Source organism: Pundamilia nyererei, unplaced genomic scaffold (assembly GCF_000239375.1).
Source record: "Pundamilia nyererei isolate P.nyererei 1_Seehausen unplaced genomic scaffold, PunNye1.0 scaffold00246, whole genome shotgun sequence".
NCBI lineage: Eukaryota > Metazoa > Chordata > Actinopteri > Cichliformes > Cichlidae > Pundamilia > Pundamilia nyererei.
Genome location: NW_005187647.1, coordinates 223,227 through 236,680, shown reverse-complemented (window position 1 = coordinate 236,680; position 13,454 = coordinate 223,227). Strand labels below are relative to the sequence as shown.

The window sequence follows — 13,454 nt, the reverse complement described above, 5'->3', positions numbered from 1 at the left end:
TGTGTGTGTGTGTGTGTGTGTGTGTGTGTGTGTGTGTGTATACCAGCTCATGGCAGCCTCCGTTCTTTTTTAGGCAGGGGTTGATGAGGACACACATCTTTCCATTGCCCATGTATCCAGTTTTACAAACACAGTCACTCTGCAGATGGAGAAACAGTCAGATGAGAAACAGAACAGCCTGACAGCAGGTTAATAACCAGTTATTTTTGCATATACAATGGTGAATTCTCATATTTGCAACTTTTACATAATGTGGTCAGCATATATACAAGTGATCTCTGGTTAGTTTTGGCCCAGGATTTATACTGAGCTTCTATACCAGAGTACAAGAATCAAAATATGGAGCTGAAAATTCACAATGAACATAGTTCAAAGTTTATCCTATCACAGATTTTAAGCACCGACCTGTCCGGGTCCGATGTGTTTACAGTCCGCGTTGGTGCTGCAGCTTCCTCGACTCTCCAGCAGACAGTTGTTGATCTCTACACACACTCTGCCATCACCCGTCCAGCCCTCAGCACACACACATGAAGCATTACCTGGACCCGCATACACACACTCAGCCTGCAGAGAAAGAGGATGTGTCACAAAGACAAGAACACTGCACTGAATGAGCTTATCTTTATGATTACTGAAGGTGAAAAGTTAAATAAAATCACACACATTAAATAAATATAGCAGAACAACAACACATAAAGCCAGATTTACAAAAAACAAATGTGACAAAACAGTATGTGAGCATAATCCCCAAAAAGCTTTCATAGTTGTTGTTAGTTAGTTGATAGCTATTTTTTAAACACAGGCTCAGTCAGTTCATTTCAGTATCGATCAAGAAATATAAGACATGCTTTTTTCTTCTTCTTTCTTTCTTCTTCATTAAATATACAAGCAGTAAGTTGAAATGTTGCAAACATTAGTAAATCGGTTTGTGTGCTTTTTTGAAATGAAACTCAATTTGAAAGCTCTATAGTCACTCATCTGTCTGCTTTCCTGGGTGTTCGGCTGCTTTTCTGTTCTTTACATCACTAAAGATTTCCCACACTGTCAATCTCAATATTGACATCATTACTCTAGTCCAATTATCTTCTTGCCCACATTCTTTGAGCCAATCAGCTTCCATTTTTGTGTCAAATCTCCGTCGTACTACAGACCCTCATTCGTTCAACCCTCCTCCTCCCAATCCCCACCCCACAGACACCTCAGTCAGAGCCCCGTTTCACAGCCTCAGGCTTCTTCCTTCACCACCATCAGCGTCTAGACTCCGGGGGGGGTTCTGTCCTAAATCCTATCACTGCTTTGAAGACACACATGCACACACACACAAAGAAATAATCTTACATTGGTGTCGCAGTCTCCTCGGTTACTCTTCAGACAGGGGTTGATGGCAGTACAGGAGTGACCGTCACCCTCATATCCATCCTTACATACACACCTTATGTAAGACACACACACACACACACACACACACACACACAGTTAAACAAACTCAACAGGTGATGCAACAGAGGTGACAAATCCCTGTTGTTTATTTCTTCACAGAACATCGCTGAAGGAATTACTAAAAATCTATTTAAACAACAGTACAGGACAACCAGAACATTTTAACCACGCCAGCATTTAAACCTTTGGCAGTTATTTGATCATAAGATGATGGATGAAGAGACATTTTGGCTTGATTATGGCTTTTGATTAAACGCCCATTAGATTTTGTTTTTTTTTAATTATAAAACTCAAAGTAAAACTTAGCTTTTATATATACATAAAAAAACAACAAGAAATGCTATACGTTTCCTCATCACAAAACCCAGGGTGTGCAGTTGTTCAAACTTCATTTTTTCATTCATTCATTTTTGAGAAAAATAAGCCTCCACTTAGAGATAGGATGAGGCCCTAAGTAATTCAGGGGGCGCTCAGAGTAGAGCCATAACTCCTCCACATGCAGGACATGTGGAAGAGTTTATGTCTGTTGGCTGGCACAAGAACACTTGGTGTCCTGGGAGCAGGTGGATACAAAGGACTCAACAGGGTGGGCTGGTGGATAGATGGATGGATGGAGAGATCTGAGGTAAAAAAAAGGATAATTTTCTCATGCTGGGCCAAACACAACAAAGCTGTATCAATGAATAAACTGTCACAAATGTCTATCTGTCTGATAGCTTCATCTGCCAACAGTATGCCATCTGTCACGAGAAGATCAGTCATGCTAACGCAAGTGCCAAGCAAGCTAGAATAGCATTTCTGATGAAAACTTGGCCTACTTCACAAAAACCCCCAGATCTGATCGAGCATCCTCCTTTTCAGGCCAGTAGTGAAACTTAAAAATTGCAGGTATTGTACAAAGTCTTTAATCCTTGATTATCACAAGTACCTTAATCCGAAAACGTAGTCCAAAGAAGAACTGAGGATACATCCGATTACAGAGAGTTTTGTGCAGTTTGTTTCAGACATTGAGGAGTAAGCGAGTGGGGATGGCTCCAGAATGCTAATTAAATGTCCAAAAACAGACTTCAGGAGCCACGGCAAGAACAAGAAAGTTTTTGCTGTCTAAAAATTTACAACACCTAAAAAGTGACTCAACACAAAACGATCTCTCAGCATCAAGTTATAGTAATGGTTTTATGATTAGTATTTTCTTACGTAATAGCCAGTCCTGTCTGATTACAGTATGCGTGGATGTGACAATGCTGCAGCAGTCCATCTGCGTTGCACGGCATGGCCGTCTTGTCACACAGGTCCCCGGAGAATCCCTCCAAACAAGAACCTCTCCGACACACACCAGCGCTGCCTGGTCGGTTATCGCACGTTCCGTGAACACAGCGGCAATCTAAAGACAAGCACATACACATTATTTAATTTTCAGTCAGTTAGTTTGAATATTTAAACAAAATGCACCTCCACTACCCTCTGTACAGTACTTTATTTCCATATACAGAGGTTTTTCACACTAAATAGTTATTATAATAATATTAATCCAGTTAAGCCTCAGAAAACAGGACACTGGATGTTGATATAAGGGTAAAAATGAAGCATTTGTAAATATGATTTCCAAAGATTAATCATATTTTTGGCCTCATTTCTTCTAGCAGGTCCATAAATTAGTGTGATTTATGTGGTTCTGGGTAAAGGGCCTCAACCACTGTTGGATGGATCGACAATAAAATTCTAAGAAGGCCATTCATGTCAGGATTGGTGCAGTGATGTGGACCTAGTACTGGTCTGCTGTGGTGAACAAAGGGCTCAGCATGAAGGCCAGTTTACTGGTTGTTCTACATTCCTAACCTCACCAAAAGAATAGGACTGAGGATAGAGGCAGAGGAAATGAGCTTCCTTCATGGGGTGTCTGTGGGCTTATATACAGGCTGAGGAGCTCAGTCACTCTTGTGTAGAGCTCATACTTCGTTCTTTTGTTACTTTCTTCAAATTTATCAACTCAACAAGCATCAGGAGGCTTAATTTATTTATTGAGACAGGATGCCATGTCTGCAACTCAATGGCCCTTAGTATTCAGAAAAGAAAGATATTGCAGTACCTTTTCTGAATACCAATAAAAAAATTCAGAATACCAAAGGCCATTTTATTCTCAGGATAATACATAATTCATGCTGATTTTAGGAAATAAAAATAATGGCTGCTGCCAGTGTTATCCCTCAGCCTCCTATTAGACACACCTATGGTATAAATTTTACAATCCTTCATTGCCTCATTGAGAATCACAAGATTTTCAGAAAATTTGACCTCAAGGTCCCATGAACTCGAGGTCACTGCAATTTGAACACATCTGAGATTTTTAGTAGACAGACCTACAGTATAAATTTCAAAATCCTACATTGCCTTGTTCTCGACTTACAGCATTTACAATAACTCACATTCCCAAACGTGCATGACCATGCTATCCACCCGCCCAGCAGGGTGACAATAATGCCCCATAAGCCTTTTACGGCTGAGGGGTAAAAACCCAGAATCAATATAGAAACTTACAAGAACTACAGAAAAAATAAACATTAAATAAACAATGAACTCAAAATGAAACAAGCAATGTCGCTCTGAAAACCAACAGAACCAAAACTGAACTTAAAAGAAAAAACTAAAACGAAATTTAAAAAACATAATTTCTGTATGTAAATACATCAAATTGGAAATGGACATTTCATTGAACATAGTGAAAAGCTGTCAGCTAAGAGGAGGCGTTACCTTCATCACAGTTCACACCATGTTTGTTTGGATCTGAGCAGATGTGGCAGGCAATACCCGTCCAGCCTGCCTGACAGCTACATGAGCCATTACCATGGATACCATCAGAGCACTGTGTGCAATCAAAGCAAAAAATTAAAAATTAAAACACATCAGCCGAGGGACGAGGCTGCCTGAATGTTCCTCCTTACAGTTCCTTTGTCGTAGCATGGATGCTGAAATCCTCCGATGCAGGGCTTACAGTCCGGACCATAGAAACCTTTACAACACTTTGCTACCTGTGAAACACACACACACACACACACACACACACACACACACACACCAGAACAAAACCAATAAATGTTTTCTAATGTATTAAATATATGTTTCAATAAGGACTAATCCACCACTGGGGAATTGGAAGTGACAAAAGACGACAATCAGGTGTGTCAGTAAAACACTTCCAATCCAGCTCAGCAACTGTGAACATCCTGATAAATATCACACATAATTAAAATGAAAAACTAATAAAACACAGGAAACTAAGCAAAATTAAACTGATCGGACAAAACAAAAATCACAAATTACATAAAACAAAAGCAAATGTAAAAATGATTGCCTATAATAACTCAGCTGCATCAAGTTAAAAATAAAGCACCAGTTCCTCTCTCACCTGTTTGGTGGTGTTGCAGTATTTGGCGCAGCCTTTGCTGAGCGATGGCCTGAGAGGAGATGTGACGTACTCGCAGTCGCTCAGATGACTACCCTGAATAGACAGAAGCATAGATTTTTTGCTACTAGTTCACATAAAAAAAACCCGCACTGGCTGGCAAAATGACCAAAGTGATGCTGGGAAAGATTCCCAGAGCATTCGAAATTGTGTCCCTGTGAAAAGCATGGCATCAGAACTAAGCAAAGAGGGGTTTCTCAACATCAAATCATGGCACGACTGATGGTTTCTGTGAACTTCAAACACTTGAAACCAGGTTGATTTTTTTAGGCAGAATCAGGTGAACACAAAAGCAGAAGAGCGAATCAATAAGCTCTGCAAACTGCAAGGCAGAAAAGCAACCAGACAAAGTAATTATTGCGGAGGATAAAATTATTAATCCCAATATGAAATTTTAAAGTTTTTGTCAAAGTTTTCTCCAGAGCTCTTTGTGTTGCTCGTGCACGAGGGAGAGAACTCTAACGAGCGCCGTTCGTTCCGCTCAAACCCCAGTCACTCTCAGTTAGCTCCCCCGTAGCACTGCTCTTTATTGTGGTTACATATGGCGTTATTTTTGTGCCACTATTCTGAGCGCGCGCAAAAATTGGAGCGCACGTAAAAACAAAAATTGCAGGTGCAAGTGTTGCATTTTGAGGAGGAATTTATTTTGAGCGAAGAAAAGCTAAATTTGAGTGAACAAAATTTATTGCTGCGAGCAAAAATGTATTTTAGTGTTTGCTATTATCCATATACACACACAAAAGCAGCCCCTCTCGCTCAGTTTTTGCATTTGGGCTCGCTCGCAATGTGTTGCTTGCGCTCTCAATATTTCTGCCCGTGCGCGTTCAACTCTTTCTGTTCACCGTGCCACAAAACCAGCCAATCACAGACTTGGATGCAAAAAAATCTGATTGGCTGTTTTGGTCTCCAATCAGCTCCAAACCGGCAACCTTCCGATTACAAGACGAACTCCCAACTCTTGAGCCCCAACACAGAGTGGCGGAGTTTGAAATATTACTCTTTCTGGGTTACAAAATAAATTTTTAAGATATTTTCATGCAAGAATGGTGCTGTGTAAACTTCAAATATCTGCTTGATTTATCAAGACATCACATATTTGCATAAGTGCTCTAACGTTTTCGGAGATGCCCGTTACCCACCAGCTGACCGCGTAGCTGGACTGGCCATTGGGCGTACCAGGTATTTGCCCCGTGGGGCAATGATGATTTTTCACTTTTATGTTTGTTTGTTTGTTTTTGTAATGGTATAAACAATGAAAGGTGGTGGATTAGCCAATTGGTCATGATCAACTCTGGGCTGGACCAATTACAATACATCCGTATTGAGGGGAAAAGGAACGCGATTCATCCCGTACTTCAGCTAGAATGAAAAAAAGACACAAAGCTGGAGTTATTCTGTCTTTACGTTGCTGCACAGCTGCCTCTTCTTCTCTCATTCTCTCTCTCCCTCCCTCTCCCGTTTCTACTTCAATCATGAAACTGATCAATGATCAGTTGATCGTCTCCCTTGTTTGTTTATCGCCCACTTTGCGCCAGAAAGAGGAAACCAGCGGATGTTGCGCTAAACAACAGCAGCACGTTCAAGCTTGATAAGCTGTTGTTATAATTTATTTAATATTACTTTCTAGTATCAGCTGATGTTTGCTGGAGCCACAGCTGTAAAAGCTGCTGGTCATGATATCGGTTTGGTTATGTGGTGAGAGGGAAACATTAAGGTGATACAAATCATGCATATATACCAACAAGACAGTGTACATCACTGTCACAACAGCGTTTGTTTTAGTTCAAAGGCTTTATGGTTTTTCCTATAATACCTGGTTTTTGTCAGTTCAGCCTTATATATTATGTTTAACCCGAGTGACCACCCGGTCAGCTGGTGGGTAACAGGCATCTCCGAAAACGTTAGAGCACTTATGCAAATATGTGATGTCTTGATGAATCGAGCAGATATTAGAAGTTTACACAGCACCATTCTCGCATGAAAATATCTTAAAAGTTTATTTTGTGACCCAGAAAGAGTAATATTTCAAACTCCATTTTTTGCACGCGATGTAACAACCCTTATTGTTTTATAGCACCACTAGGGGGGGAGTCTCCTAGGGGGTGTGTGAGTATAGCGTGGCAGGCATTACATGCTGCTCGTGTTCTGCTCTCAAGACAGACCTCACCATTGCAACGGCCTGGCGGCAGCGACTACCAATCCCTGCACATGTATGTACGGACAGTGTAGAGCCGTGGAGACCTGGCTTGTATGGTCTTATGTTGCTGACAAGGAATAAAGGTCTGTTGTTTCATTTAACTGACTGGCTTCGAGTTATCCGGCTAACCTCCACACCACATGCCCGCAGGACCTGCTAGCCGCTCCTTCCTCACCAGACTGCTGTTACAACAGCAATGAATTTTGTTCACTTAAATGTAGCTTTTCTTCGCTCAAAATAAATTTCTCCTCAAAATGCAACACTTGCACCTGCACGTTTTTTTTACGTGTGCTCAAAGTTTTTTTATGTGTGCTCTGAATAGTGGCACAAAAATAATGCCATAGTTACATGAATATGTATAGATTCATTAACATATGACGTCTTACATAGGCATGCATGTGAACAAAGAGTACTGCCTGTGTGTATGTGTGGGTATACGTGTGTGTGTGTGTGTGTGTGTGTGTGTGTGTGTGTGTGTGTGTGTGTGTGTGTGTTCAAAATGTGACCCTGTGAAGACTCCCCAGACCTGCTGGTGCCAGGAGTCCAGCAGTCCACCTAAACAAAGGCTCTTATACTAAAACAGATACAGAGTAGGTGTCCTCCTATACCATAAATCAGTTAGAGAAAGTACGACCTCTCTCGTGACCTTAGGATGTGTGTGTATGCCAGAACACTCTGGAAGGCACACAGAGTCTTAGCAGATTGCTAAGGATCAGACATCCTATCAATATGCAATTGATTATATAACTCTAAGCATATATACATTTCTAAGCATAAATGACAATCCAACAATATAAACCTAACATTCAGAACAACTGCCAAGACACAAATTAATGACTTAGTCAAGTCAGGAAGTGTAGTCTCAAAAAAGATGATCACTTGGACCCTGCACAGGAATGGACTGTGAAGTTGCAGACTAAGAAAAACTCCACTCCTGCAGGAAAGACACCTTCAAACCAGCCTGAAGTATGCTAAGGACAACCTAGAGAAAGAGCATACATGCTGAAAGTGCGTCCTTTGATCAGATGAGATAAAATTAGGACTCTTTGGCCACAGAGATGCTGCTTATGTTTGGAGAAAGAAGGAACAGGCGTACAAAACAAAGAACACCATCCCCACAGTGAAACACAGTGGTGGGAGTGTTATGCTGGGGGGACACTTCAGAGTGTCTTGAACTGGGAATCTTGTCAAGGTGGAAGAAACCATGAAGAAAGAAGGATATGTGAAATCTCAAGCAGTCACGAGCAAAACTGGGTCTGGATCGTCGCTTACCTCCAGATGACCACAGTGAATGTTATTGACAAGCATTAACCCTTTAAGACCTACCATAGAACCAAGGCCGCTAGAGCTTACTTTATATTTTTACATGTTGTAGTGCCATTTTAGGGAGCATTTCAAGTTACTATACATCAATACAACTGTTATAGCCCAAATTTTAATAATATGTATGCATTAAGTCCATAGTAACAACATAAATTGAAAAAAAAGTGCAATAAACTACAAAAAAAATAGAAAATCATTTTTGGTTTTTTATACATATATTTCTACTTGGAGAAATTTAAGAGGTTTATCACTCAAAACTTTAAATACAAAAAAGTTGCAAAAAATAGTTTCCAACAATAGGATTTATTTTGAGTGTCTTCATAGTTTTATTTTTGAGATACAGCAATTTTTATATACTGCAGAAAAAACAAAAAACAATCTTATGATGCAAATTTGCAAAGAAAACAGCATGTGCATCAAAATAAACTATTTTAGGCAGTGCAATTTGAGTTCTAAGCATCACAGAAACTATTCAGAAAAGCATAAAGTCAAACATGACTTATAAAAACACCAGCTTCTAAGGGCTACAAGTAAAAAACTATATTTTCCGCGAAAATGACGTCACTTTCGGTTTCGAGCAGGTAATGGCGGACATGCCATCGTTCGCGCTGACATCGATTTCAATGTGGGAAGTGTTATGAACAGCTGATCAGATCGGCAAAGTATATTTCTGGAATATTGTGTTTTTGTTCCTGCAAGCGCTTTTTATGCAGCTTTTGCAAAGCTATGTGTGGACAAGCTGATGGCATAAGATGTAAGTACAACTCCGGTTTCATATGCAAAAATAAAGATTATTGCGCTAGCTTACGTGGTTCCGGTTCTACAGGGATTTAAACATAGTTACGCAAAACGATAGGCTTTAAAGGGTTAAAGCCTTGACTTGAATCCACTGAAATCTGTGGGGGGTAACTGAAGCTCTATGCCAGAAGACCATCAAATCAAGAGGAGCTTGAGCGATTCACCAAAGAAGAATGAAACTAGCAACTGCAGACTGTTATTGAGCAAAAACGGATACAAAACTGACTACTAGCATTGGAGGGGGGTAATAACTTTCAACCTGGTAGTTTTTGTGAAATAATTTTTTTCCTTGTGTGAAGTAAAATAATGTAAGCATCTAAAATAAAACTTGGATGTTTGGAAAAAGCTGCGTTAAAAATCCCTTGCTCTGTTTAATAGCACTTGAGTCATACTTAAAGTGGCTGTAGCTCAGGTGGCAGAGCAGGTCAGCCACTAATCAGAAGGGCAGTGGTTCGATCCCAGGCTGCCTCCTGGCAGCCTCCTCCTGCCTCATGCCAAATATCCTTGGGCAAGATACTAACCCCATGTTTGCCTACTGGTGGTGGTCAGAGGGCCCGCTGGCGCCGGCAGCCTTGCCTCTGTCAGTGCGCCCCAGGGCAGCTGTGGCTACAAAGTAGCTTGCCATTGCCAGTGTGTGAATGTGTGTGTGAATGGGTGGATGACTGAATGTAGTGTAAAGCGCCGCTGTTTTTGACACCTCAAGCCAGATATGATGAACAAGAGGTGTCAATATGACACTTTTCACTGTAGATGATTAAATAACCAATGACTACAGTACGTGAGACACACCACAAAAAGACTGAGAACCACCACCTTAGACTTTATACAACCAGACTTCATTCTTTTAACAAGAGGAGTCACCCCTGCATGAGTCACCCTCTGCAGGAGACTAGGAAGAATGCAGGTTTAAGGCAGATAGATATCCGCTTTACTTTTCAGACCCCTGAAAGCTAGGGTTATCTTTGATGTAGAGTAATAACAATATATAAAGTAGAAGAGAACAGAATGCATTTTACCAGCTCGGTGCTGCCTTCTGGACACTGGGTCGCAGAGAGGTAACTGCAGTGAACACAAGGACCCTGAAAACACACAAAAATTAAACTTTAATATTTGAGGGAGGTGGTAATACGTGCCATCATTGGATTTTTTTGTTGTTGCCTGTTGTTTTTTTTAATCCATTGATTCAAACACATAAACATGCACTAAAAGAGTTAATCCTGCTCTACTGAAAACGGCAAACCTGCTGAAAGAAAGGCTATGATTAGAGCTGGGAAATTAATAGGAAATGAATAAAAGCCCACATTTAGAACCTGTAATCAACATAATAAAAAACTCTCCTGAGAGGTGTGCAAACCTGGTGATTAACTACAATAAACGTCTTACTGCAAAGGTTTCTCCACCAAGCACTAAGTCATGTTTTGTTTGGGGATCAAATACTTACTCCAGTAAGTGACACAAAAATCTATTTATAGGTTTTATTTTATGTATTTTGTATGTCTTTTGGTTGATATACTGTCTCTCTCCAGACTGAGACTGTTCATTTCTTTGAACTTGATCAAACTTACAAATTCAGCAGAGGATCGAATAACTTTTTCCCTCATTGTATATGTGTGTGCCTTCCTTTATTCAAGTGTGTAATCATGATTATTCTTTAACCAAAATTAAGGTCAAATGTTAATTGTGATTTTGGTTTGAGGTCATATCGCCCAGCTCTATGATATTTCCATTTCTACAGGAGATGACCTGCCATTAAAATTTTAATGTAAAGTATTATAAACAGACAAAAATGTCATTGAGAGAATCTTTTCAATTATGGCTTCATCTCCAAAAAACAGGCAAAAATGCTCTTCAAAGTCAGGACCATTGTTGTTTCTCCTTCATCGCAGTTTAAAAAACAATGACATGCAGCAGTAGTGAACCCAACTATTTCAGTTCTGATATTCATTTACATCTGTAAACTGTCAACCAGACTCAAGGCAAAAGGTTAGGAGTTACACTGTGTGAAAGAAAGAACCAATATAGAAAAAGTGATGGATAGTGAAAGCGTTGCTGTAACACATGTGCTAACATCTTTAGAATCTACTGACACCCTTTTTAATTACCCCTCGCCCCCAGAACTAAACTGATTCAGTGTGTGTGTGTGTGTGTGTGTGTGTGTGTGTGTGTGTGTGTGTGTCTTTTCTCACCACAGTGATCTTGCTGTCAACATCATCACAGCGGTGAGGCATGATGGGAAGGATGGAGGGCGGGTACAGCAGCCCGTCAATCATATGTATGATTCCATTGGATGCCACGATGTTGGTGCTCATCAAACGGATGCTCTTCTCACCCAATACGATCCCGCCCTGCAGGACAGAGAAGTAGAGGACAGCTAGTGTTTAAGTCATCTGCTAATGTGTGTCCTACATATGGTAGAAATTAAACTGTGACATGCATTGTTAAGTACCAATGAACTGTACTTACGTCCTCAGATGCAGCGATTTTGACCATCTGATTTGCCATCGTCTGAATCCGAGAGAGTGTGCTCAGATCATCAACTGTCAGCTAGAGACAGAAAAAAAATCATAACCGTGATTTTTCAACCGTGAACAAAGAATATCTAATGACGTTTATATTTTTAGTGCCCTGATCAGTAGTGTGGCTAAACTTGCGGTGCTTGAGGAATGGGTCAATAAATGTGAGGAGTTTACACTTTTAGAAGCAGAAATGTGATTAAAAAAATATCTGAATAACTCATCTGATAAAAATAAAAGGTTACATGTCTGGCTTTTCTTTATTTCCTTTCTATTTCCTTTCATTCTTATTCTGTTGCAGTGGTTGACGCTCATATTGAACATCCACCCATCCATTTTCTACCGCTTATTCAGAGTTCCCTCACCCAAGCCACTTCTTCCACCTGTTACCCGAATCCAAACTGGAAGCTGGTCCCACAGAAGAGGGGCCTGAAAGCTGCCTCCTATTCTATTTTTAAATACCCTGGGAATCACAAGCCCGCAGTCTGAGAGTGAAGAGGTCTAATGGGGTGATACGATACTACGAGGTCATTAAGATAAGATGGAGCCTGATTATTCAAGAACTTGTATGTGAGGAGCAGGATTTTGAATTTGATTCTACATTTAACAGGAAGCCAATGAAGAGAAGCCAATATAGGAGAAATATGCTCTCTCTCTGTCTAATCCCCGTCAGTACTCTTGCTGCAGCATTTTGAATCAACTGAAGGTTTTTCTGGGAATTTTTAGGACATCCCAATAATAACAAATGACAGTAGTCCAGCCTAGAAGCAATAAAGGCATAAGCTAGCTTTTCAGCATCACTCTGAGACAGGATGTTTCTAATTTTGGAGATATTGCACAAAAGGGAGAAAGTAGTCCTATATATTTGTTTGCATTCAGGAAAATATCTTGGTCAAAAACAACTCCAAGATACCTCACAGATAATGGTAATGCCATCCAGAGTAAGCATCTGGCTAGATACCGGATTTCTACAATTTTTTGGACTGTTGTTACGTTCCCCTAAAAGGGTCCAGGCGATGGGGGGGATGGGGGGAAGTAACAAAAAGTGTCCGGGTCAGGAAAAGGAGACAGAGGCAAAATGGTTAAATCAAAGAGTTTTATTAAAGTTTCTATTAAAACTAACTAAAACAGACAGACAAGCCGCTATCACCATTTAAAGAAACAAACAAAACTCAAACGTTAGTCAATAAAGTACAAAGTAAGTGAAAAAGAGTGCAGCTCACCAGCTGCAAACACGGACATGCAGCTCACTAGCTGAAAACCACAAAAACACAGCTCACTAGCTGCAAACACCGCAAACCGCTCAGCTCACTAGCTGTAACCACACTAATGGCACTCTCGCCCAGAGCTCACCTTTCCCTGGGCTTAAATCTCCTTAATTACTGACGAGAGTCAGCTGCACAAAAGGGAAAGGTGGCACCTCAGGCAGAAGAGGTAGTGGGGGATGCCCACACAGGCGCCAACCGGAGGGGATGATCTGATATCCTCGTGTTGGTGTTGTTCCCAGACCATCAGGAGGAGGCCCTGCTAGGGCTGTAACACTGTATACAATAACCTCACTTTTATCTGATTTAGAAGCAGAAATTTTTAGGTCATCAAGGTCTTTATGTCTTTGAGAAATTTAAAGTTTAACTAATTGGTGTGTGTTATCTGGCTACAGTGATAGTCTAGAGTGTGTAGAAAGTGGTAGGTGGGCTTTGGAAGAACCCATTTGAGTCTA

At 40.5% G+C, this 13,454-nt stretch overlaps 1 protein-coding gene across 1 annotated transcript in view; it reads right to left on the bottom strand.

Moving 5' to 3' along the window:
• The window catches only part of stab1 (stabilin 1), a 66,429-nt gene that overhangs the window by 23,414 nt on the left and 29,561 nt on the right, over positions 1–13,454 (bottom strand). Inside the window, exons 17-26 of the mRNA XM_005749490.1 lie at positions 11,685–11,765; positions 11,408–11,566; positions 10,238–10,300; positions 4,847–4,939; positions 4,383–4,469; positions 4,192–4,303; positions 2,638–2,824; positions 1,339–1,432; positions 406–564; positions 44–139 (exon numbers count right to left, since the gene is read on the bottom strand). Coding sequence (XP_005749547.1) covers positions 44–139; positions 406–564; positions 1,339–1,432; positions 2,638–2,824; positions 4,192–4,303; positions 4,383–4,469; positions 4,847–4,939; positions 10,238–10,300; positions 11,408–11,566; positions 11,685–11,765 — 1,131 coding nt within the window. The remainder of the gene's footprint in view (positions 1–43; positions 140–405; positions 565–1,338; positions 1,433–2,637; positions 2,825–4,191; positions 4,304–4,382; positions 4,470–4,846; positions 4,940–10,237; positions 10,301–11,407; positions 11,567–11,684; positions 11,766–13,454) is intronic.